General features: G+C 44.9%; 1 protein-coding gene across 2 annotated transcripts; it reads right to left on the reverse strand.

Moving 5' to 3' along the window:
* Positions 1-26,966, reverse strand: WDFY1 (WD repeat and FYVE domain containing 1). Of its 2 annotated transcripts, none has more exons than XM_083506535.1 (12): positions 26,703-26,966; positions 21,917-21,984; positions 20,381-20,454; positions 18,392-18,446; positions 16,562-16,712; positions 12,224-12,336; positions 9,960-10,086; positions 9,089-9,194; positions 7,046-7,147; positions 6,245-6,375; positions 4,312-4,420; positions 1-2,841 (listed from the first exon to the last, which is right to left on the reverse strand). In XM_083506535.1, the coding sequence occupies exons 1-12, from the start codon at positions 26,837-26,839 to the stop codon at positions 2,782-2,784; spliced, it is 1,233 nt and encodes a 410-aa protein (XP_083362661.1). In that variant the 5' UTR covers positions 26,840-26,966; the 3' UTR covers positions 1-2,781. The 2 variants fall into 2 exon arrangements, with proteins under 2 accessions (XP_083362661.1, XP_083362662.1); XM_083506536.1 differs by having other exon boundaries at positions 21,913-21,984; positions 26,703-26,944.
* Between the last annotated feature and the right edge of the window lie 118 nt (positions 26,967-27,084).

The raw sequence follows: 27,084 nt of genomic DNA on the forward strand, positions 1-27,084 counted from the left end.
TCAGGAAATATTCTTTTTTTTTAATTGTACAATATTCAAAGTTTTTTTTCTTCCAAAAGACAGGAGGGGGAACGAAGAACAGCCATAACAGAGTCTCAGATAACAAAGGATACAGTATTTCACAGAACACAGCTATCGGACAAAAGATACATTAGTACTTGTTGCTCCCACATAAAGAAAGGCTTTAATGGGGGGGGGGGCTAGGTAAGTGTGTCAAATCAAGTCAAAGTAATTGCACATTTAAAATTACCGGGACCATTATTGTTACATTGCACAGCATTGTGTTTGTCCTTCTGCTCACCCCAAAACTGTTTTCTATACAAACACACAATCTAAGTTTTCAGGGAAGGATTTGACGACTTTGGAGAACTCCCGTGTTTTGAATTATGCAAACAAACTTGTGTTTTCCCAACAAAATCTCTCCACGGATCTAGACAACACCTTAATGTCAAATTCTCCAAATTACCAAAATATAGTATAAAATAAAAATTATTCAGTCACGGAGCAAATTCAGCATCCTTTGGCAAAATACTCACAGAAGAGTCTAAGTGCAGTTGCCAAGAGGTGGAAATTCTTATTCTGTGGTCTATGTGCTAATAACCGAAAAGGTAGCCAATCAAGTCGGAGAATTTACTCTGTAGGGTCAACTATCGATGCTGAAACAATGGGTGCCCCCCTTGCTGCCAGTTATCCCAGGTTTCCAAGATGGGAAAAGGGAAAATACGTTCTAAGGCAACTTTTTGAGGGGAGGTGGGGTAGAGATATAACAAATGCTTTCAAGTCGGGTAGTTTTCAAAACACAAGATGTGCATTTCCAGATAAAGAAAACTTTTCCTCTGGGCACTGAGGTGAACTGACTCTGGTTTAATCCATACAAGTGTAGTTCCACTTTTCATGCAGTCCAATAAGGCAATGAGTAGTACAAGTTTACTGGTTCAGTGGGGCCATCTTCTTCCCAGGCTTTAAGAACGCATTAACTCAAGAGAGAAAACTATTATAAAGATTGTGCTACTCTTCAAACTTTATGTTAGCAGGCAGGCGAAATTGCTGCCTTCATGTTTTTCCTCCCCGCACCTTGACCCTAAAATGATCACCTGCATCTTTTTTTTCTGAGTTTTCATTCTAATGAAGTAACTCAAATCTTGCACGTAACTGCAGCACAGAGCATTGATCTAAGTCCTAGTGTGATCGTCAGCAAACACAACATTTCACCTCAGAATATTATACTGCCCTTCCTCATATGCATCTCCCTAACACAAAACACTTAAAAGACTTGATTCTTTAGCGATTTACACACTTATAAAACAGTATACAATTAACACTGGCCTTATGAAAGTTTTTCATGGCAAACACCAAATAGCTCTCCCCCCCCCCCCCGCTTTAGTACAACATTTCCAGAAAATACCCCTAGAGATACTATACCTTGAGACAAGAGATATTGCTACCTGATCGGAGGGAAAACGAGCAGTTCAGATCTATTAGCCTGCATGAACTAACCTTTACTGTGGACCTTACACAGGCTTTTAGGCAATGATTTTATCCCATTAATGCTAGCGATCGCACCGGCCCGATTTCACAAAGCTACATTTACTCCAAAAATTTAAGCTCAACAGTGCCAATGAAGCAAATGAACAGAGAGGTGACTTGAAATGATGTTCAGGTTACAAAGGATCATTCCCTTCTCCTTATACTGCTGCAGCGCAACGTGACAAATCAGTTTCATTCTCAAAGTTTGCGGGCATCTTTAATCTCACAACTTTCCGCTGCTACTCATCCCATCCATTTTTAACCGCAGGAGCTCTTATCTATGCGCCCCACCCCAACAAAATTAGTTATTGCTGAAATGTTTTTAAAAGCATGCTCAGCACTGGCTGAAGAAAGATCAAAGTGACACACACTTCTCCATTATTATGACTTTTTAAGGGGGGGGGGATTGCAGGAAGCGCCATCATCTAGGGAGCGGAAAGAACACAACAACTAGTTCACTGAAAGTGCGCAGGTTGTTGAGTTCACGCGGCCTCTATTGTAGCACATATTTACATATAAGGCATACGACAAGACACGTCAACTTGCTTTTAGTGTTACAGGGGGGGAAAGTCATGATTTTGGCCAGATACAAAAATTCTCAAGACAACCTGACGTAATTCTCAGTCTGAACAACTTTGAAAGAATAAACAGAATTCATAGAAAATTCTCCACCCAAAAAATCTTACCCATTTCCTCACCCTTATTGCAATGCTGCTTGGAGGTGAAGAGGTGCTTTCTTCTTTCCGTCAAAAGGTATATATTCTTATGTTTGCGAGGCAGCCTTCACAGCGGCTGTTCATAAGATAAAACTAGCCTACACGGATGGTTTACAAGGACGGAGAATAAGTTACAACTATTTGCACACTCTGTTGTCACTACACTCATTTTGACCCTTTGCCACTGTACAGTATTATTTCAGCAGAGAAAAAGCACACATTGAAGACTACAAGTAAATCGAATGAGGAGTGGTCTCTCTAGGCAAGGAGTTGTGGTTGGTTTTTTTGCACTTAAAGCCTTTTTCTGCGTTCATTCCATAGGCTGTGAACTTGTAGCTGGGCAGGCTCCGCTGTTCCTGGTAAGCATTACAGAAGAATTCTGCTCCACTCTCTCTCACACACAAACACACAAAAAGGCTGTCCATCTTGGGAAAAGCAGAGTTCACAGAGTCAAGCAGCCGGCATTTTGGTGGCAAGAATCACAGAAGGGAGTGTTATCCATTTGGTGCTTCGGGTACGTTAACTCGGCAGGCCCAGGTCAGCGGGAAGCGAAGCCGGTCGCAAGGCCACAGCCCACTACTGGTGTCATGTCCCATATCTGAAGAAGAAGATGCAGAAGCAAAGTAAGACTCTGTGTGACATATGGCAGCAGACCCAACATGTTCAAACTCAAGAGCCGCCTGCAGTTCAAACACGTATTGACAGTTTTTACGGGTCATGTGGCCAGCATGACTAAGCCGCTTCTGGCGCAACAGAGCACCGAAACCAGAGCAGCGCACAGAAACACCATTTACCTTCATAGCTGTCAAGTTTCCCTTTTTTAAAGGGGAATTCCCTTATTCCGAATAGAATTCCTCGCAAGAAAAGGGAAAAGTTGACAGCTATGTTTACCTTCCCGCCGGAGTGGTACCTATTTATCTATTTGCACTTTTTTTGGCGTGTTTTCAAACTGATAGGTTGGCAGGAGCTGGGACTGAGCAACGGGAGCTAACTCCATTGTGGAGATTCGAACTGCTGACCTTCTGATCGGCAAACCCAAGCAGTTCAGTGGTTTCAGTCTCTCCAATGGTTTGACTTCACCCCCGAAAGCTGGCTCCTCCATTGTCTCCCGAGACAGATGAATGCCAACAACATGACTGGTGGCAGGGCTGCTGTTGAGACCCTTCGTAAGACCCAGCAGTTTCAGACCAATGATTTATCCCACCTTTCTGTCAGATAAAGGTGACCAAAATGGGGGGGGGGGGATTCGGCAGGCAACACATGAATAGAATGTAAGAACAATGAGACTTCTATTTTGCATAAGCTAGTTGGTTATTTAACTCTACAGTCGTACTTTGGTAGTCGAACACCTTAGTTGTCGAACAAATCGGCTCCCGAACGTCACAAACCTGGAAGTGACTGTTCCCATTTGCAAACATTTTTTGGAAGCTGACCGTCCAAAGCGGCTTCCGATTGGCTGTGGGACACTCCTGAAGCCTACAAAAATGGTTCAAAGGCAGCCAGGGCAATAACAACCTCAGATCAAAGGTGTGGAGCTAAAGGAGGTACAGTTGTACCTTGGAAGTCAAACGGAATCTGTTCCAGAAGTCCGTTCGACTTCCAAAACATTCAGAAACCAAAGCACAGCTTCTGATTGGCTGCAGGAAGCTCCTACAGCCAATGGGAAGCATTGGAAGCCCCGTCGGACATCCGGCTTCCAAAAGAACGTTTGAAAACTGGAACAGTCACGTCCAGGTTTCAATCATTCAGGAACCAATTTGTTCAGGAGCCAAGGCGTTTGAGATCCAAGATACAACTGTATTTCCTGAAAAGCAACTAGATAACTTTGTGCTACCCATCAAAGGCAGAATGGCTCAACAGTTTTAGTAAACCAAAACACCCTGCTTCCTGTATCTCTGCAGAACAACACTATTAAGTCTATCCAAAACATTTGGTTGACCTTGAGGTTCGGCTGTTTATTTGGGGTTTTCCCTTTGAATATTTTCATATCTACTACCTTTTGGAAACTGTGTAAGCTACTTGCAGGTCTTGGCCAAGGCAGATGGGGAAGGGGGAGAGAGAATCATACCTTCACTACACGATCGCTTCCACATGTCACCATTAGTCCCCTTGAGATGTCCATGGACATATGGGAAATGTTATGTTTTCCTTCATGAAAAGTTGCCAGAGAAGTGCGGCTTGAAGAGGGGAGAAAAATGAGTTTAAATAAGGGCCACTTGCTAGACGTCTCTCAAACCAGGCACAGGAAATTGCTTCAAGACAGAAAGACACTTCAGGGAAATGAGATTTCTGAAAAGTTAATGTGTCAAGTTCAGGATCAGCCTCAGCATCTGAATGACATTTGGAGAACTGGCCAGTTCATTAAGCTCGAAATATTCAAGAATGAAATCTACAGACCTTTGACTCCACTGCTGATCTGTGAAAGCCTCTGTACAATGAGAAGATCAGTAATTGTAACCCACATGCTTCTTCCTTTTTTTTTTAAACGACTGGTTCAAGTCTCTTTGCTGTTTGGCATGGACTGGTGCAAATGCTGTAGCACATCCGTCCTCAACCTTTAGCCCTCCAAATATTTTGGACAACTCAACAGGTTGGGGAGGGCAACTGTGGTGCCATGAGCTCAGTGAGGTCAAAAAAGGTTATTTGGTTGGTCTGATATCTTACAAAGGATACTTCCAGAACATCAGTAAGTGGTGGTCGATAGGAATTTGCATGAACTGATGGGGTATCAGCTCTGATTTGCTTTGTGAACCTTTGGGGTGGGGGGAATGACTTCCAATGTATAACTAGACTTCAATAAATCCACACAGCAGGATAATTATAGCAACAGGCCTTTCCTGCTCTAGCAAGTGACGCAGGTGATAATAAGATAAATGACTCACTCAGGGATGTTTTTAAGTTTTACTATGATTAACAGCTCCTATTCAAGAGGGGTGGGGAGACAGGAAGATGACCATCTTGCCAATGCTAACAAACAGGAGCAAGTAGGGATTTCTGTTTACAAAACAAGGTTGGGATGGTGGAGGTTGGGGAGGAAAGTGCCTTCAGTTCCAGCATTTGAAACTGCTAGCCGAAGCTGGAAAGAACTAAATGCAGGAAAAAGGAAAGCGGGGAGGAAAAATCAGGTAGGTGCCGGACTCCCCTGCTCTTTATTTTGATGAGGTTCCTACTTCAGGATAAAGGATAAAACAGCCTTGTAAGGTTCACTGAATTTCAAATTAAAAGCTGAAAGCTGCACTTTAGCTAGCCATAGAGGATTTGTTTGATAACCTGCAACGTTTGTGGAATATTTGGAAGCAAACTACAACTACTACAATGAAAGATCACTGGTGTTAGAAGTCATATCTACATTTAAAATATCTAACATAGGTTTGATAATGAATAAATTATGGAATATAGCTAAAAAGGTAAAGGACCCCATGACGGTGAAGTCCAGTCAAAGGCGACTCTGGGGTTGCAGCGCTCAACTCGCTTTCAGACCGAGGGAGACGGCATTTGTCCACAGACAGCTTTCCGGGGCACTGGGCCAGCATGACTAAACTGCTTCTGGTGCAATGGAACACCGTGACAGAAACCAGAGCGCATGGAAATGGCGTTTACCTTCCAGTCGCAGTAGTACCTATTTACATATCTATTTTCACTAGCGTGCTTTCAAACTGCTAGGTTGGCAGGAGCTGGAAGAGAGCAGCAGGAGCTCACCCTGTTGTGGGAATTCAAACCGCCAACCTTCTGATCAGCAAGCTCAGTGGTTTAGACCACAGCACCACCCGCTATATTGAAGCTCTCGCTCTCTATTTTTCTAAGCCTCAGCTGACAGCTAGGAAAGCAAAGCAATGAATATTTGAGTAGAGCTTTACATAATCTGGCTCATAATTAGTGTATACTCCCCCCCTTTCCCTTTTGGGATTTTCTTTGGTTTGGTTTGTGTTGTATACAATGTCCTTCGGTTAATTTAAAAAAAAATCACTGAAAACAAAGGGGTGTTTTCTAAGCATACTCACTCTTCGTCTTTGATTGAATCAAAACAGGCGTCACAGACCCGAACCTGGAATTCAAAGCCCATCACTGGATAGCTGGAGCGTTTTGTGCTGCATTTCCCACACACTGCCTTGCCACATTTCCTACAGTGATGCTGGGTGAGAGAATTGAAATGGAGGAACAAGAAAGATGGAAAATTATCAAACCAAGTAAAATAAAAAAGGGCAAATTACCACAGCGCTTCCAATTATTAGCTGCAGCCAACTGTGGTGTTGGGGAGGGGAGATTCACCACAGACTCCCTCTCTAGTTCCCAGCCCACTAGCCTCCAAACAGTGAGCAACTCAGGGGGAAAAACCTCAGACTGAGAGCTTGACAGGCAAGTTGATATGGAAGAAAATGGTCCTTAAAACACTGGTCCAGACTATTTAGGACTTTGTAAGGCAAAGACTGCATTTTAAGAACTCAAGACGAGTCTTGCAGCGGCAGGTCAATGGCCCATCTAGTCCAGCGTCCTGTTCTCTCAGTGGCTGACCAGATGCTCATAGGAAGCCCCACAAGACGAACCTGAGCCCAAGAGCAGTCTCCCCTCCTGCAGATTCCAGCAGCTGGTTTTCGGAAGAGTTATCACCTCCTGCCTTTGCACAGATATGCTGTCCACCACAGGACTAGTCCGTTCTCATTTCAATTAGATTGAATGGACATGGGGCACTCCTAGTGCTGAAATTAGGCCCGATCCAAGTACAGCACTAAACATTAATCCTTCCTGCCAACACCATACATGGCCGGCACCAAAATACTTAGCAGGCGGGAGGACTGACTCACCTGCCTCAGCCCCAGAGTCTTTGTGTCCCACATCTGCTTTATGTTCCAGAAGAAAGGCTGCTCGCATTTCTGACAGGAATCGCTTTCCAACCACTGAGGGGCCTGGGAGCAGAAGAGGCAACGGAAAACGTTTAAACATGTTGTTGCAAAAGGAGAGAAACCCGCTTCCCCCAAATCCCGTAAATGTCTCTGGAATTAAGGATGTTTATTTATTAACCTTTGTTTATTTATTGCTTTGCGCTAGCAACAAAGCTAGAAATGCGATTAAGATCTTCAACTGAGAGGAGCTGTGAAAAGTCCCCAAAACGCAAGCCTGCCTCGTAAAAACCGCCACCCTCCAGATGTAATTAGTCCAATTTAGTGTCAAGCTGCGTCCATGAGGAATTAATGAAATGGGGCCTTGTCTCCCAGATCTTTGTGTGCCTCCCCCACTTTGCCCTTAGCTGTGGCATTTTCCATTTCCACCACGCTAATGAGGAAGCCTCCCTTTGCCACATCTGAATTATTAGCCTGCTGCAGGCTTCGAAGCTCCCCAGTTTTCAGTGTCTGGATGATTAAGAGGAGTACCGCATAATTGGAAAAACTGAAGCATTCCACAGTCAAATAATCATGCCTTCCGTTTTTCACTCATAACCTGACGTTAAACATGTCCTGTCCTCATTTCTGAGGACTGTAGATGCCACTTAAAGCAATTAACTGAGCTGTTGCCTGGACCTCTCTTCTGTATATGAATCAGCTTCTATTCCTGTCCTCACTCCATATTGGGGCGGCTCAGAAACCCATGGAAGGACCAGATTTCCCCCCACCTGCTTCCCTATAGGCAGACACCAGAGGTCCAGCTAAATGCAAGTCTTCCATACACTATTAGAAACTGAGCAATTCAAGTTGCACTTATTGCCTGAAAGCTACCTTGGCACACCCTGTGGGCTTGTCACTACCTGACCTTGAGTTTAAGAAGGTTTTAGCCTTTGTAGCTGCTGAAAAAAACTTGAAAATGTGACAACAAAGGTCCCCCCTTCCCCTATTTGTTTGCTTTTTTGAAGAACTATCTGAAAACAAGCCAAGTCTGGCCATTCCTTAAGTATCAACATCCCTTTAACCAAGATTCCTCAGTAGGTGACTGAGGCCTGCAAGAATGACTATAAATAAAATGCAACATGCCCAAAAGTAGAATCTGCTTATGGCTGGATTCAACTAATGCAGTGTCATAGTGGATGCCAGCACAAACTCCTGCTAGAGCAATGGGGTTTCTCCTCCCCCTAATCTGCTCCAGAGTTGGGAAACCCCCATACCGGGGTGCAGAAGAAGAGGGGAGATTGGTTTCATCTGGCAGGCAGAAATGCTTACACCTACTGAACGATCATATTACTGTGATGTTGAATGCAGCAGCTAGACTGGTGACTGGGAGTGGCAGCTGAGACCATATAACACCAATCCCGAAAGACCTACATTGGCTCCCAGTACGTTTCTGAGCACAATTCAAAGTGTTGGTGCTGACCATTAAAGCCCTAAACGGCCTCTGCCCAGTATACCTGATGGAGCGTCTCCACCCCCATTGTTCAGCCTGAGGTACAGCTCTGAGGGCCTTCTGGCGGTTTCCTCACTGTGAGAAGGGAGGTTACAGGGAACCAGGCAGAGGGCCTTCTCGGTAGTGGCGCCCGCCCTGTGGAACACCCTCCCATCAGATATCAAGGAAATAAGCAACTATCTGACTTTTAGAAGACATCTGAAGGCAGCCCTGTTTAGGGAAGTTTTTAATATTTGATGTTTTATCATGTTTTTAATATTCTGTTTGGAACCGCCCAGAGTGGCAGGGGAAACCCAGCCAGATGGGCGGGGTATGTATGTATGTAGAAATAAATAAATAAATAAATAAATAAATAAATAATACTTTCCCCTAGCTAACTGCCTATAAGCAGGAGGCCTGTGAAGAGAACGCAGAAATCTGAGCAGAACTAGAGCATCATGGCTATGGGACCTTAGCTTCTTATCTGCGCTCAAGGAAAATGGGATAAAGCCTTTGGGCCTGGTGACAATTCCTACCTCTTCTCGGCTAATATCCATATTCCAGACTGTGATCCCTCCATCAGCTGAACAAGAAACCAGTTGTCGTGTGAGCTGGAGGTAGCAAAGGGCCTGAACTTTGTCACTGTACAATAAATAAACAAAAAGCATTCTCCATTTCAGTATTTAAAACTGATACAGAACCTTAGCCATGTTTCTGCAGGGTGCAGTTGAAACGGTTTCCGTCTCTTGAAATTTTATTTCCATCTTAGGCTTCTTAAAGATTCATGCTGACAGGAAGCTTTCCTTGATGCCACACGAGTCACATGGCCGTAAGTTTTGTTGTTTTTGGATGAAGGGGTGTGCACAATGCTACTAATGGAAGTTACAGTGAAACCCCCATTATCACCACAGACGTTCTCATGCTCTCCTTCCTGGTTATATTACTGCTTCATTTGTAAACAAAGGGACAGCTGATCTGACCAGAGAAGTAAATTTTTACACCTTTTGTTAATTTCATCTATTAATTTCAAATACCAGATACTGTCCCCCAACCCTGCAAAATTTTGGTATACAGTGCTTTTCAACAGTTTTGTATGTAGTCACAGAACTACAATTCCCAGAGTTCCCTGGGAAGGAGGACTGATTGGTTAAACCACTCTGGGAACTATAGCTCTGTGAGGGGAGTAGGGGGGTCTGCTAACAGTGCTTAGCATGCTTAACAAACTACGGCTCCCAGGATTCTTTGGGGGAAAGCCAGGATTATTTAAAGTGGTCTCATGCTGCTTTAAATGCATAGCACAGATGGTGCTCAAAGAAAGGGCAATGTAGTATTCCTCATCCCTATGTTAACACAACCAAGGACTGAACCAGCAGCAGTAAGAGCTGGGAAAATAAAATGTTAGCATACTGATGGCCTTGAAGCAGAAGCGTCCGACCTCTCCTTCCTCCAATATCCCACATGATTATGCTGTTATCAGATGCTCCAGAGAAGAGTAGCCGCTGAATCGGATCCCACCACAGGGAGGCAATGCTTCCTAGGTTAGGGAGGAGAAGGAATAAGTGCATTAGCTTGCAGATCCTTCAGACTTCAGGTAAATGGGAGTGGCAGGCCTGGAATATAATACTGCACTTCCAAAGAGTAGGTATAAATCTTCCCTTTTACAAAGGGATACATTTGCCTAGTTCAGACAAACATTCCTGGCTTCATAAACCATGTAATAAATCACAAAGCAGCAGACTTGAACAGCACAGCAGACAAGCACACCTAAACTCAGGTTTAAAAGTTCAGCATAAGCCAGCCACGTGAGAAAGTCTTCATGACAAGCAATGAAGACAATGAGAGACTATAGAAATATTTCACGGGACCCCAAAATGTTTTCCAGAAATCACGTCCTCTGCAAGTCCACGCTCGGGTTACCAAATTATGCCTTCAAACAAAGTAGAGTTTTTCAAGCTTGCTTCATACAAATGACCTCTGAAATTGACTCTCAGTGGTCAGCATCTTTATCAGGCCTGTTTATCTGAGCCAGCTGTGATTAGAGTTTGCCCCGCTGTCCTTGTTTGTATAGCAGAGCCCCAGTATTGACCATTTCCACATAATTCTTATTGTCTGGCATTCACAGTCTACTATAAAGGTACATAGAAACGGGCAATTTTCACTGGAGCACAGCTGAATAAGTTAATCAGTGTTGGTCCTCATTTTTCTCAGTGTGTGTAGCTGTGCAACTAATTATCTGCTCTGGCAGGGCCATACATCACTGTTAGCACACAATAAGAGATAACCAACCACACACACAGACCTCTGCTTCAGATAATGGTCTGAAGGCACATGTGGTGTCTTAGGGTTGACGCTAAGACGTTTGGCAGTGTCTGGATGTAGATGTGAACTATAAATAAGCCACTCTGACCCCTGTAGTGCCAAGGCAGGGTGCAGGAATAGACCTTTGGGGAGGGTTGTCTCAACTTTTGAAACTAGGAGCCAAAGTCCGAATTTGCATTCCAACCTGTCGGTTCCCACCCACTACCTTCACCCGCAGCAACAGGCTGAGGAGATGGATAGCAGCTTACCAGGGTGGGGAGAGATACTTGTCACAGCGAGCCATGTGTCACTGCACATGGCCATGACAAGACTGGCCGGAGGGGGGGGTTAATGAGAGGGACTAGGCTGGGTGGGGGAAACAATGTTCTTGATGGTCTCTATGATAGACAGTTCAAGTCCTCAATGAGTCCTCATGTGTCAGTCAGATCTGAAGGCATCAGTGGCGTAGCGTGGGTTGTCAGCACCCGGGGCAAGGCAAGTAATTTGCGCCCCCTAACCCGTGGATTTGTGCCCCCTAACCTGTGGATTTGCGCCCCCTAACCTGTGGATTTGCGCCCCCTAACCCTAACCCCCAGATGTTGCGCCCGGTGCGGCCGGCCCCCCCTGCACCCCCCATGCTACGCCACTGGAAGGCATACAAGGTTGCTGAAGCTGAGCAGGCCTGAGTCCGGTGAGAGCATGGATGGGAGGCCACCTGAGAACCATGTGTGCACCACCGTGGATTCCGCAACGGAAGAAGGCAGGAAAACTAACAAAAGAAGCAATAATCCCCAGTTCCCATTCTCACTTAATGCAAATGTGTGTCGGTCACACAGCAGGGACAGTACATTATATCTATTGCTTTCTATGAGCTGCCAGAGGCTCAACCCTTGAAAGCCTGCCATCTGGTGCCTAAAACTCTTTACTACACCCTAAGTTTATTATTATTATTATTATTAAATATTTTCTTGATTTACAAAAGTGTGTGCAATGTCTCTCTCTCATTCCCCCCTCCCCATGTAACATTTTTACAAATCAGTTTCATTTGTTGAGACATTAGGAAGAAAGTTTTGAAGGTAAAGAGAAGTTGGTTTGAGTCTGCTTACAAATGTGACAGGTCATCCTCTCCGACACCCCTCTTGGCCATAGACTCAATACCGCCTAATGCCCAGTCATTTGAGAAAGCAGCACAATTGCTGGAAACCACATTCCTGTTCAGAACACTTCATAGGTTAGCAGGGAGGGCACTTAGTGCCACTCACCCTAAGAATTCAGGGAAGGTCTAGTTACATATATTTATAATTAATTTCATTTCAGGAGGAAAAACAATTAGAAAAAGATATACATACATACATACATACATACATATTTACCTTCATGACCCTTGAGAGTTGTGATAACCGAGCACGTGCTCTGTTCAAGTTTCAGGAGCGTGATCTGCCCAGAATAGTCTCCGACAAAGGCATGCTGGGTTTCAAAGTCGTATCTTAGTGCAGCCGAGTCAAGGAGTAGCTTTCATGCGTCAACTGCTCAAGCAGCACAGAGGCAGAGCGTAAAATGATGGTTGTAAAAAGGAGTCTAATTTGTCCCAAAGTGCTATAAAAACCAAAGTTGAAGGTGTGCCTAAACTAGAAGAAGAGGAGTTTGGATTTGATATCCCGCTTTATCACTGCCCTAAGGAGTCTCAAAGCAGCTAACAATCTCCTTTCCCTTCCTCCCTCATAACAAACACTTTGTGAGGTGAGTGGGGCTGAGAGACTTCAAAGAAGTGTGACTAGCCCAAGGTCACCCAGCAGCTGCATGTGGAGGAGCGGGGAATCGAACCCGGTTCACCAGATTACGAGTCTACCGCTCTTAACCACTACACCACACTGGCTCTCACTAAACTAGAAGAGCTCTTACTAGATGCTGCTTTTAGTTCAAGCAAACGAGGCTCTTGACCTCCGCAACCATTTTAAAAGCCATGTCGCTGTCACCCAAGGTTCTAAAACTTAAGAGGGGTAATTAGTCTGATCATTCTGGGGTATGAGTTAAACACGGGAAACGCTCTACTGCCAAGATGCAGCTGGACTAAAAGGTAAAGGTACCCCTGCCCCTTGACAGACTCTAGGGTTGTGCGCTCATCTCACTCTAGAGGCCGGGAGCCAGCACTGTCCGCAGACACTTCCGGGTCACGTGACCAGCATGACAAAGCTGCTCTGGCAAGCCAGCACAGCACACATGGAAACGCTGTTTACTTTCCCGCTAGTAAGCGGTCCCTATTTATCTACTTGCACCCGGGGGTGCTTTCGAACTGCTAGGTTGGCAGGCGCTGGGACCGAGCAGCGGGAGCGCACCCCGCCGCGGGGATTCGAACCGCTGACCATGCGATCGGCAGCTGGACTAGCTGGGTAAGAAAAACAAGCATGACACCAGAAGGTGTGAGGAGTGCTAGATCCGTCTCCCAGGTGACGGAACAGCAGGACGGTGTCAGTAAAAAGACTTAAGGGACTTCGTGATGCGAGCAAGTTGGTGGAGGAGGAGAGAGCAGGTGTGTCCACAACAGGCATAATAAGAATCTAACCAGCACGAGGCTGAGGAGGAATCACTCACAGTTCTCTCCTGTGGAAAGGGAGACCTTGCCACCTGGGGGGCTCTGAGCGGTGCCTGAACCCATTATGTTTATTCCAAGATACAAGCAAGGATGTGCTGGACTGCTTAGAGCAGGAGTGGGTAAACTTGTCACCTGTAGGGTCACAATTCCTTCTGGGGGCCACCTGCCAGTGGCAGGTAAGGCCAGAGGGAAAAGCAAGCAGACAAACAATTAGACCTTTATGCAGCAGGCTAGTGCAACTTCCTGCAATGCAGGAATCTCAGGTCCCTCCTCCCGGACTTAAGAGCTTTATCGCAATCTTAAAGCAAGTCCGATTCCAAAACTGTCGTGCCCGGGCCTTTTGTCCTGCCAGCTGGAGCTCAGCTCTGGCACCTCTCAGGTAGGCACCACTGCCATTCTAAGAGGAGAAGTTCAAAGTGAGCTCTGGCACTACCCGCCCCCCTAGAAAAACAGCACTGGCTGTGCCTGGTCCAAATTTAATGGAAGTGGAGACATTTCTCCTCTTCCCTTCTAGTTCCCATCTATCTTTCTACAGTGGTACCTCGGGTTAAGTACTTAATTCGTTCTGGAGGTCCGTTCTTAACCTGACACTGTTCTTAACCTGAAGCACCACTTTAGCTAATGGGGCCTCCTGCTGCAGCCGAAGCAAGATTTCTGTTCTTATCCTGAAGCAAGGTTCTTAACCTGAAGCACTATTTCTGGCTTAGTGGAGTATGTAACCTGAAGCGTATGTAACCCGAGGTACCACTGTACGTATAAAATTACGGCAAGGTCTACAAGCACGGAAATCCAAGCTGTGGCACGGGGGTCACTCCTGAGCAGGAACAGAAGAGCTGCGCTTGACTGCTGCCTCCTTCTGAATTGGGCAGATCCGAAACAAAACCAAGGCCAGCACGCTGCACTGTGTGCTACTTCACACTCTGAAGACTTGGCTCGCAAACCACATATCGAAAAGGGGGTAGTTGCGTGAGGGGGAGCGGTTGCCACAAATGAAGACTGGCAGTGTATGCACTGAGCCAGCCTGTTGGCCAGCCTCATTACCAGCATTATTCCATTACTTGTGTAATATTGTCAGTGTTTGCTTTTATGGAGTAGACAATACTCTTGACTGCCCATGCTGCAACGTTTCATGTTTGCTTAACTGTCTCTAACTGGCTCATTAGCTGCTATATTTCAGAAGCTCTTGACAAGGGTAGTGAAATAATAATCTGTCCTGCTATTAATGACTCCAGCAAACAGCGTGTGACAATAAGGAGAAGAAAAACCCTGCTGAGGAAAAGGAAGGCTTTACTTTCTCTCTCCCCCAAAAGATAAAGATGATGCTTTCTGGGAAAACCATGCTAGAGTCTCAGTAAGGTTCAGAGTCAGAATGATTTACTGGACAGAGTGAACCTATATGACCTGGGTTAAAATCACAGCTCTCTCATAGACTAACTCAACACCTAAAGGAAACTCCCAGGGGAGTAGCTGTCAGTAAACAGAACTAAGAGTCTTGTAGCACCTTGAAGGCTAACATTATCATGTCATCCAGTTTTTGTGGAGTAGACAGCTGACATTCAATGAAGTGAACTGTATTATTATTAAACTTATATCCCATCCTTCTTCCCAAAAGAGCCCAGGGCGGCAAACAACAAGCAATAAAACAATAAAAAAACACATTTAAAACAACTGTGATACAGATGCAGCCTGGGGAAGAATGCAGCCCAGGAAATCTTATGCCATAAAAAATTGATATAAAATCCAATCATTTTTTTAAAAAATGTAGTTTTTAAAGTGCCACAAGGTTCTTTGTCGCTTTCACCTAAAAGCAAATCACACTCTTGTCTTTTACAGGTGAGAGAGATGAAATCGTGACTAAGAGCATCACAGAGGTAGTGCAAGGGTTAGGGATGACAAGCTATTATTTAGGCCTAAATTGGGTTACAAGGGACAGAAAAAACATTTCACCGTGTTTGTGGAATGTGAGGGGGTTTGGGCCCTGGCTACAGCTTCCAATGACCAGCAGGGAAAAGAAGAAAAGGGTTAGAGAGGGCTGCCGATTTTGGATTAGCAATGATCGCGGCACGTCTTTGATGTCCTTCCCAACATGCTATGCCTAGATGAATACATAGTTCTAAAATATACTAAATAGCAGAACTGTGTGCTATAACACTCTGTTCCACCAGAAAGGGTTGTGTCTTCAGCAATAGGCTGGAGGGGTGAGAAAGGTGACTGGGCAGAATGATTGACAGATATTCCCTACTTGTCCACCCACTTAATACAATAAACTGGTGTGAAATAATTTTTTAAACCTCCCAGCCAATGCCTAAGTGTGCACACCCTGCTTTTTCATTCTATGGTCTGTGAGCGTCAACACCAAAGTGACCCTTTGGATATAAAGAGAACACCTTACGGATTACAGATTGTCACTCCTAACACTGAATGAAGACAGCACCTAGCACTGCCAGCAGCTTGTAGCCTCCTTCAGGCATTACATATGAAAGCAAAGTGGTTCTGCAATCCTGTACTCATGGAGGCTCCCTGCACATTTTTAGAATCCTAGAAAACAAGGGTTCTAAAATGCACGGTGAGCCTCAATGAACTCAGGAATGCATTCGCCCTTCAACTAACAGATGGCGATCAGAGCAGGGGTAGCATATTGTGTTTTTAACATTTTGTTGGGAGTCACCCAGAGTAGCTGGGGAAACCCAGCCAGATGGGCGGGGTATAAATATATTTATTATTATTATTATTATTATTATTATTATTATTATTATTATTATTGCATGCTGGTCCTCAAGCACCCCCACCCATCATGTGTTTGCAGAACACTTGAAGAGGATTTCTGAAGCACATGTGGCGCCTAGCCTGAGACTGCTGAATTGCCAAAGAAATATTACATACAGCAACAGTGACTAGTACTTCATCCACCTGTTAGCTACAGTAGACTCTTTAAAAGCTCTTACACTAATGAAATCTAACAGCAGAAAGAGTCACTTAAAACACTTCCACTCTTTTGGCAGAGGCTATTCAAAATGAATATAGAATTGTGCAGTAGAGCGACTTAGCTTTGGGCACACTTTAAATAAACCTTCAGAAACTCCCACTTCTGCTATGATACAATTACTCTGAAAGATACTGTAGGCAAGAAGCCCAGGAGGTGAAATAATGTCGTCCCAGCATGTTTCCACTTCTGGTACACATCCAGCTGACACATTTATCGTGGCCGGTGCTGATAACCCACTCGGCTTCCAAGCAGAAGATGACCGCAGATACTCTGTTCTGATGAGCTGCAGAGACACAAAAGAAGAGAATATTTTTGCAGGATGCATTGCTCTACAGGTGACTCATTCAATCCATACATTTAAGCCTTGTTTCCATCTTATACGATGGCCGTCAGGGAAAGGGGGCGAGAAGAGGAACGTAAGGTTTGTCTGCAGTCCCAGAACCTACTGTGGCACCCCATGCTTTTTCAGGAGGAAAAAAAAATGCTGACAGACATAATACCAGTGACTTAACCCATAGCAATGCAGCCAGTATTATCAACAAAAGATAGGGAGGAAAATAACTTGCAGCCAGGCTCCCATTTAATTTGTGGGCCTCCTGAGGCATTTATGGTGGAAGGAGAGAGAGAAGCAAAAGTCAAGGCACAAAACTGTTGAATGCAAACTTTGCTCTGAAGTACACATGGAAGACTCCAAAGATGGCTGGCCTTCCTGGAAAACAAATTTAAGTTTCTTGGGAAGGCATTGACTTTGCTATGATTGTTTGAACAACAGTGTGCATTTTCTGCCCCCCCCCCCCAATTTGCCAGGAGTTCATTTATTTAAAGGCTTCTTGCGGTGAGTCACATCCTTCACATGGATATATGAAGGTCAGTCTCCATTATGGCAAAACAACAGCTTAGGTGAAGCACATATGTGATTGCAAATGAGATTAAACAGTGAATCAGATCAGGTGATCGAAGGAGGGAGCATTGGGGGCGAACCACTGTGAAATTAGTTGGAATAGAGAAAAGCATTATATTGGAATAGACAAGCGTCATCTGCCGTGACATAAAGACTCTTTTGTTGTCATTTTAACACAAGGTCTCTCTCAAAGCCAACATTCGCATCTGTAGAAAGAGTGACACATCATAAGATAGGTCTGTTTCGATGGGGATGGCCTTGCAGTCAAGAAAGGCTGCTTTCAAATGGAGCCGTCAAATGTTCCCCCGTCTCTTCCCTGTGCACATGCTCCCCAGAATGGGGCATAATGTGCACCCAGATGTCTTCCCTACACTGTCCCATGCAGACTTTCTTCCTGATCCGTTGATCCCTGGCAAAGCTGCAACAGATTTAGCTGGAACTGAAGAGAGGAGCTGGGAGATCAGTTGAAGTCAAAAGCCTGGTCATTGTTTGTAGCCAAACTGTATCGCCCCACCATGTAAATGTTGTGCGATAGGTGTCTGAGCTCAGAATCATCTACAGAGCAGCAGAGAACAGTTGCTTAAAGAATGGTAGGTTGCTTAAAGAATGTTAGGTCAAGCCCATCCCACAAGTGGCCTCAGAACCCATAAAATGGAAGGAAAAGCCAGGAATGGACAGAAGTTAAATTGGCAATTACCACTACTTAGCCCCACACCAAGTTAATCGTGCTTTCATGATTTTCTGTTCAAAGGGCCTGAAATTAGTCACAACTAACCTGCCCTGATTATTGCATAGTATCGAAAACAAAATAGAATCCAACCTTTCTGAAACCTAATGGTTACCCATCATTAAAATATATTTTACCATTTTCTATTTTGTTTTTGATACTTAAGTTACGGAATGTATGATTTCGGCTCACATAGGTAGATAATCAGTTGTGTCTCAAAACAGGGACAATAATAATCTGATGCAAGTTAAGACAGGTCATACATTACAAGCCAATGATCTAAAATTTCCCACCTCTGGGGGAAAAGATAATGCACACTTTGCTGATTCATTACCTGGGTAAGTCTTGACAAAGTTCATCTTATTGAAGTCTTCTGAGATATGAAACTCCTGAAACCAAGCAACCAAGCTGTTATTAAGAGAAAGAGGCACAATCTTCTCTCAAGATCAGGCAGGCTCAGGTGACACAATAAGAAAAGCTGCAAGGGATTTCCATCTATTTAAGCTGTGCTTTCATATGGAGGAATGTTTAGGTGGTCTTCAACTGCCATCCATTCAGCTTCACTAGGATTTTGAAGAATGATCTCAGGGATAACGTAAGAAGTGCTGTACAGCACTAAGAAAACAGTAAATAATAATAAGGGATATGGTCCCATACAAACTGCTACATTTTCCCTATTTTAAATAAGATAATAATAATAATAATAATAATAATAATAATAATAATAATAATACACAGACACACACACACACACACACCCTGCCCATCTGACTGGGTTTCCCCAGCCACTCTGGGCTGCTCCCAACAGAATATTAATAACTCAAATAGCCAACAAATGTGGAAAACATCCAAGAGGACATGCATCTATACCCAAGTGAATGGAACACAGCAAAATGCCAATCTACAAATTACATGTGTGGTACAATCTTCTGGGCCTGTACAATTTCAGAATGTAAGCGAGGGAAGTGCTCATTGGAAGGCTCCACTGCATATTTTTTAAAAAGAATCTATACAGAAGATACCTACCCCTTAGGAACAGCAAGCTGGAAACTTTTCTCCTGCTCAGTGTGTTCCCTAGAAGGGTGTTTCTGACACAAGGCTGCTTGAGAATACAATTCTCTCACCTCTAGCCTGGTTATCTCAAGTCCTGGGCCTTCCAGGTGCTTTTCTAAAGATGTAGGTCAGCTCTACTTGGGAGACCAGAAAGGATCTTAAGGAAACACAGAGACCCCTGTGTTCACAGCAGTCTGGCAGCTGTACCAACTGAACCAGCCTCTGCACCACCTAAATCAGTCACTGTTTGGTCCTGATGGCTTAACACTACCGCTTCCCCTCGCAGCTTTAGGTGGACTGAAAACAAGCACAACTGGAGGCCATGAAAATCAGCCTGAATTTCTATCCGTACAATTGGGAGCTCCATAATCTGCTCCTTTAGGAGTCTTGGGAAAGGAAAGCCCATGAGCAACTGTTCCCAGTATATACCGTATTTTTCGCTCTATTTAAGACGCACTAGACCACAAGACGCACCTAGTTTTTGGCGGAGGAAAACAAGAAAAAAAATATTCTGAATCTCAGAAGCCAGAACAGCAAGAGGGATCACTGCACAGTGAAAGCAGCAATCCCTCTTGCTGTTCTGGCTTCTGGGATAGCTGCGCAGCCTGCATTCGCTCCATAAGATGCACACACATTTCCCCTCACTTTTTAGGAGGGAAAAAGTGAGCCATAGAGCAAAAAATACAGTATATATTTAATATATTTGGGGGGGGAGAGAGCTCAGCAGGAACAGTATTCTGCTGCATGCATTCAAGACTGCAAGGCTCATTTTTAGCATGGGTTTAATTTATTATTATTATTAATAATAATAATAATAGTAATATAATATAACAACAACTAACAACAACTTTATTACTTATATCCCACTGCGTATAAATAATATCCAGCCACTCTGGGAAGCTTACAATACGTAAAAATACGTAAAAAATTGTAAAACATTAGGCACAAAAAATTTCCCGATACAGGGTTGCCTTCAGATGTATTCTAAAAGTCATATATTTGTTTATTTCCTTGACATCAGATGCGAGGGTTTTCCACAGGGCGGGTTCCACTACCGAGAAGGCCCTCTGCCTAGTTCCCTGTAACTTCGCTTCTCACAGTGAGGGAACCGCCAGAGGGCCCTCAGCGCTGAACCTCAATGTCTGGGCTGTACGATGACCCAGGTCATCCTCGGACGTAACAGATTGGAATTGATCCCATGCAACTTGACTAGACAGGACTCTAGCACTCAATACTTAAAAAGCGTATTGAATACAAATGAGATACTGACCATAATGGCTCCGTTATCTTGACCCACAAATATCCGCCTGCTGTCATGATGATAAGCCATGGTGGAACAGGGAGCTGCCCAAAGAAATACATATTTACAAAATAATTTTTACATAGGAATTAATCTAAATCGAATATTTTTGCCAGTCGAAGCATTATCAACATTAGGCATTGTTTTGCAGTGAAATTCTTATTCATCCATGTTTCTTCCAAGGAAAACCAGAGGAATTTCCACAGAACACCCTCTGTTTCAAAAGCACAGCCCTAGGCATGTCTATTCAGAAGGAAAGAGTATATAAGATTGCAGCCTTAGTATCTCGCCATCAGGATTCTTAGAGAGCACTGCCTTAATGCTCTTAAGCTTAAACAGCAGTTTAATTTGAAAACATTAGTGATTGTGCTTTTCTGCATATTATGAAAAGTATCTGCTGATTTTTTTAATGGATGAAACTGCTGTTAGAGACAAAAGAGAAAGCCAAGCTGTTTTTCCTCTACAGTTGGCAATCATATTTAAAAGCAAAAGCCTTTGTTAGGTTTGACTTAATGTTAAGATGACCCAGCTAAAATGAGGCTCTGGTTTCAATTATCAGCTTGGTGGGGGAAAACAACAGCGGCATTCTTCTCTTTCCTCTCTTCTCTTTTGAGTTGAGTAGAAGCTTATTTAAGCAACAACAAAAATGGTTAAACAAAGCAAGTCATTCTATTAGCAAAGTTAAAACCGATTTGCAAAATATACTAGATAGGTAGAGCTAGATAAGTAACTGAACTTCCCAGAAGCAGAAAACTTAATCTCATGCAACTTCACAGAGCATGAATGATGTTCTTGCATTTGTCAGTTTCCTCCAGCTGTAAAGTTCCTACATGGGTCACAAGACGATCTTGTGGATCAACAGGCAGGCTGCTAAAACAAGCCTACTGAGGAAGCACCAGCAAAAGCCTTTAAAGGAGTCAGAAAGAGCACAGACAGGAGCCACAAAAGGATCAAGGAATTAAAACAAATGCCTTCATCCTGATTGACAATAACAGCCATCTACTGCTACTTTCATGCTACTACTATAGTGATAAATACTATTATTGTTCTACCCTTTTTCTCACAGAGCGGTCTGCAACATGACAAAATGCAATGTAGCAGTAATAATTAGAAAGAAAAAGATTTAACATCACACACTGAAACCACTGTACAGTCATACCTCATGTTGCGTCCGCTTCAGGTTACGTGTTTTTGTGCTGCGTCCTGCAGCAACCTGGAAGTACCAGAACGGGTTACTTCTGGGTTTCGCCGCTTGCGCAGAAGCGCCAAATCGCGCTGCGCGTGTGCACAGATGTGGCGCTTCAGCTTGTGTCAGTTCCATGTTACCAGACGGGTCTCCGGAACAGATCCCGTCCGTAACACAAGGTTCCACTGTGCAAAACATTAACAGTAGTACCCAAAACAGCAGGACATAACATACACCAACTTCCTAGATCTCTTCCTAGATTTGCACAAGAGACACACTCAGCCAGTGATATCAACAAAGCAGTGTCTGTACTTACTTACATGACATTGTGTGGTAAATGCTGGGCCAGTACTGACCACTGTCCCTCTTCAGCCATACTCTAATTGTCCTGTGAATTTAGGGAAAGAAAAAAGAATCATTTTGCAGTGAAACGTGGAAAATAATATTTCAAGTGCTTTCAGGCAAGTATGTATTTTAATTTATGTCTACCAGACACACCAGTATTAAAAGGAGTCATTTATTTTAATCCTGGCTATTTCCTTGTGCTTCCTCTGCCGTACTATATCAGTGGCCTATCAGCTGACTTTTTATGAGCCATAACACCACAGCTATATAATACTTATATAATCTTTGGCTTTTCAGTATGACTTGCTCATTTTCATGCTGGTTCTAAGATATACAGTATAACTAGTACAGAGAATTAGGGCCACAAAAATACATGCAGTCCTTTTATTGTGGCCTACTTGTGGTCTCAAATGTATCCCTAGGCTCAGATTAGAGGTTAGACCAGAAACAGGGACGTTACCTCCATCGTAACCCTGTTACCTTTGAAGTGTATCATATAGCAGAAAACTAACATGGTCCAGCACTTGGGGGAGGCGTGCGGGACATTTTTCATATTCCCACTTGGGCAACTGGAAGAGGGTATCACATGCCAGTGGTGGGCAGGCCAGAGACAAAGTGGTCAAAGCAATGAAGTGTGAATTGTACCTTTGTACAGTGGACTAGCTTCATCACACTCACACATTCCTCTCCATTTTCCACCCAGGGAAGCAAAAGGCATTATCAGAGTTTAAGGGCACGTTCTAGCCAGACAAGAACATTCAAAGGTGGTGGCGAAGCAGGGCTGGTGAAGAGTGTGGCTTAGGAGGGGGCATGACTGGGAGAAGTCCCATGGGCCAGATAGAAGAAGAAGAAGAGAAGAAGAGTTTGGATTTGATATCCCGCTTTATCACTACCTGAAGGAGTCTCAAAGCAGCTAACATTCTCCTTTCCCTTCCTCCCCCACAACAAACACTCTGTGAGGTGAGTGGGGCTGAGAGACTTCAAAGACTAGCCCAAGGTCACCCAGCAGCTGCATGTGGAGGAGAGGGGAAGTGAACCCGGTTCACCAGATTACAAGTCCACCACTCTTAACTGCTACACCACACTGGCTCCCAGATAGAGAGGACTGGAGAGCCCCATTCAGGGCCCCATTCACGACAGGCCTGAAGTTCCCCATCCCTGACCTTCAGGGCAGCGAATGGATATGGGGAACGTGTTTAAATCCTGACTCAGCTACAGAGCTCACCAAGCTTTTATACTTGACTCGGAAGAATGTTAAGTTAGAAAGCCCTAAACTTGCCATTCTCATAACTGGCAAGGGTGAGTGCTGCAAAATAAATAAAAGCTCAAGAGAAAAGGTGTGTAGTGAGAAGTAGATTGAGAGAAGATGGATGAAATATGGAGAGACTGATTTCAGGATGAAATAATTGAAGGAAGTGGAATTGAACAGTCATTTGGGTGCTTTGTGAATACACACTATGTTTAAACAATTCCGGTGATAACAGTGAAGGTAACAGACTTCTGCCCCCCATCCCAGCTTCATCCATGACAACATTTTTTGAGAAATCCTAATCATGATATTTTTAATGCATTGCAGTGTATAGGTATTGTTGTTGAATGAGCACAATAACGCAATGCATCGAAACAGCATTAAGAAAAAAGAGTCTGAGCATTTGACAACAAAAATGGCAACAAATATACACAATCAGAGAATAGAGACTGAACAGGTTTGTTGCTGAGGTGCAACTGGAATGGTGGATTTGCCAGCTGACCGCTCACACCTGGCCACTACCCCCATCCCAGTTCTCAGATGACATGAGATGACACGCGTGGCCAAAGCCCCAAGGTGCATGGCACTACTGGGTGCTAGGAAGTCTGCTGATGAATGTCCAGCCATGTGAGTAACAACAAGAGCGACCTCCCCTCTGCACACTTCAAGCACTGCTTGGAATAACAAGCCAAGAATCAAAATGCTTCGTCTGGTATTGCTGAGCCACATTGTTCATCCACTTTGAGGAAACATGCATTCTTCTCTTAGCTTAAATGTAATCCTGTGCAACAGATGCTGTAATCCCCAAGGGCTTTCGGAACTAGCACCAATTAACCCTTTGGTCTGATGAAACCGATTATTATCTAGATTGCTTAAGCACAGCTTTGTGGGGCAGTTTTCTCTACGCACTCTCTTGTGCACCATCTGCTTAAAAGACTAACATGTATATTCCCCTATAAATTCTGCTCCATCACAACGAAGACAAAGGCAATTTGAACATCGATGTTACCTGCTGGTTGGCAGCTGGCAATACACAACTTGAAGAACGTGTGCAAATTATGTTGTTAGTGCAAAGCAGCATGCAAAATCAAAGCAGATAATCTAAACTTTGGCTATAAAGCACTTGGCTCAGTAACTCAGCCATGCAAATCAAAGGTGCAATATAAAGAGCGGTCAGAGAAGCTTTCAAGGAACAAATTCACAGGCCAGAGTAGGGCAAAGAAGGACTGCAGGGGCTAAGGAGACACAAAAATGGGTTTTTTTAAAGCAACCAAACCAATGTGAAAAAGTATTTGTGCTGGAGTATGAGTGCTCTTTGTCTTTGTGAGGGGAGAGCAGAAGGAAGAAAGTATTTCTGTACAGTCAGGCGCTTCCCCAGACTGAGTAAATGGGATGGGCTATTTCTGCTTCAAGGCAGTGTGCCAGTATTCAACCATTTCTCTCTCCACACACACACACACCCAACACATGTGCATGCGCACACAGGGCAGGGGGTGTTTTGATGTAGGGATAATGTGAAATATGGGGAGGGTGGACAGAAAAGCCTTTCTATTTTTTTCTCTGAATAACTCAGAAATACAATCCATCATCAGATAAGGTTATGCAAGCATTAAAGTTGCACAGAACTCAGCTTTGTCTCAGGGGAGCTCAAAGTTGCCCTTCCTACCCGAAGCTGAAGGTTTTCTGGCAGTTCTACAAATAGAATGAGCAAATTGGCCTGCCTGTTTCTCTCTCTATCTGCATTGGGGGAAGGTCACCAGTCTACCCCCAATTCTCACTTGCTTCTCTCCAAACAATCCTGGGGTGACTGGTTAAGGGCTCTCCTTGGGTATCATTAGAGACTGGATTCACCAGGACTTCATCACACAACCTACATTTGAAGATGGGAGTCGTGGGCAGCTCAGTTGGTTAGAGCACCGCAGGAGGTTGGACTAGGGTCCCATCCAGTTCTATGATTCTATGAAAACATCAGAACTCACCCATGAAATGTGTAATGCAGCCAACAACAAAAATGTGCCTTCATGCGTATGCAGGCCTCTTTTTATCCCCACTGTACAGCGTCGCTGCTGAGGTCACCCCTCACTTAAACAGAGACGTTGGGGTGGATGTATGTGTGATGAAAGCCTGCCATAACCCAAGGCCTGACACTACTCCTTTTATCCAGTTCGGCTGTGGCTTCTACGCAACAAAAAAGGAAGATTTTCTGGCTGAACAGATGTACGACCGGAGACAGCTTTTGGTTATTAATACCTGACAAGCAAGGTTAATACCTGATCACCCTATTTGATTCCCTTTCCCCCACGGGTCAGTGTTATTGTGTGGGTGTCCTGCAAGCTTCCCAGAGAGATCTGGTTGGCCACTGTGAGAACAGGATGCTGGACTAGATCACCTGATCCAGCAGGCTTCTCTTACATTCTTATGTCTCAAACTCTCAACACCAGAAATCTAAACTGGGTAAGTAGCACCAAAACCACTCCCCAGTCCTGGCGATCTTGGGGAAGGGGAGGACAGAGAGAGAGAGATTTCCTGCAAGTTTGCATGTGTCCTAGGGGCTCTCTGCAGCGCAGCAAGATATAAAACGACCCCCCAACACTTCCCCTTGTATTTCACAGTCTGGGGGGGGTGTCCGTTGTTTAGCCATCTCAGGTCGGTGCCCACTTGCAAACCCACCTGTGCGGCCGCTGCCCAAGAATGCAGCTCTCCCTGCATCCGACAAAGCAAGCTCTGGTCTAGTCCACCAAGGAAACAAATCTGTTAAGTCTCACAAGGCTTCCCATCCCACCACAAACTCACATGTTTGCTGTGGCAGGCTAACATGGCTACCACCCCCTGGGGATTTTTGGTTGTGTCTGCGGAGGAAGGAGAGAGTGGAGAAGCATTGTCATCCAGGGCCCTGCATGTGGATATGAGTGTTGAGATATATATTTATATTTGTGTGTGTATCCCTTTTAAAAGGAAAAAGGCACCACCCTCCTTCGCGTAGGCGTTTGCACAGGATCCTACAGTGTACAAAACTTTTTCTTCCTTCTTTAAAGAAATGCTCTTACATTTTGTTGCAGATTTTATTCCAGTTTGAGGTGGGTGAGTGGTTGCCTGTGAACACCACCACCAGAGGAAGACCAGCCCCCCAAAAAAACCAAGCAAGAGGGCAGGGGGCGTGTCCCTCCTCCTTTCCTCTCCGCCCCACAATAACAATTCTGTACCCCGAGATTTCAGAGCAAAAAAAGGGGGGGCGACAAAATAAGAGCCACCCACTCCCAATTCTTGCTGCCCCTCAAAAGAAAAAGAAATTCTCATGCTCAGAAGCTGCGCTTCGCCCTTATAAAGGGGGAGGAAAGAGGCGGGTCTCTGCAAAGGAAGAAACAGGCTGCGGGGCCCGGGGGTGGGTGCGGAGGAGAGAGGCAGCGGAGGGACCTTCCTCCCGCGCCCGGGGCTCGGGCGACCCTCGCCCGGGAGAAGCGCCGCCCGCCGCCCGCTGCGGGGAAGGGGTCTCCGGGGCGTCCCCCTCTCACCTGTCCTCGCTGGCGGTGATGATGCCGTCCTCCTTGGGGATGATGAGCGCGGCGCTGACGGCGTCCTGGTGCCCCTCGATCTTGCTCAGCAGGGCGGGCCGGCTGCTCTGAGGCCGCGAGTGGATCTCGGCCGCCATCTCGCAAAGCCCGGACCGGCCAGGGGAGCGCGGCCCGTAGTGGCGGGTGTAGCGGCGACTCCGGGAAAAAGGCTTTTCAGCGCGCAGACATCTTCCGTAATGTCTGGAGTAGGCGCGCCGACGGACGACGACGTCACTCCTCCCCCCACCCAACCCGCGGGAGAGGGTGGTGCCGTAATGGCAGCAGCAGCCGCGCCCAACCTCCCATCGTGAGACTGCCATAAAACGTAGAGTAGAGGCACCGC

The sequence above is a fragment of the Podarcis liolepis genome (genome assembly GCF_965112155.1).
Source record: "Podarcis liolepis genome assembly, chromosome: 5".
NCBI lineage: Eukaryota > Metazoa > Chordata > Lepidosauria > Squamata > Lacertidae > Podarcis > Podarcis liolepis.

Bases quoted from the DNA above. Each gene is read 5' to 3' on its own strand.
- WDFY1 (XM_083506535.1), bottom strand. From the start codon at position 26,839: ATGGCGGCCGAGATCCACTCGCGGCCTCAGAGCAGCCGGCCCGCCCTG. The intron at 18,447-20,380 runs GTCAGTATCTCA...GCTTGGTTTCAG, and splicing joins AAGATAACGGAGCCATTATG to GAGTTTCATATCTCAGAAGA. The intron at 7,148-9,088 runs GTAGGAATTGTC...TTCTGCTCCCAG, and splicing joins TGGATATTAGCCGAGAAGAG to GCCCCTCAGTGGTTGGAAAG.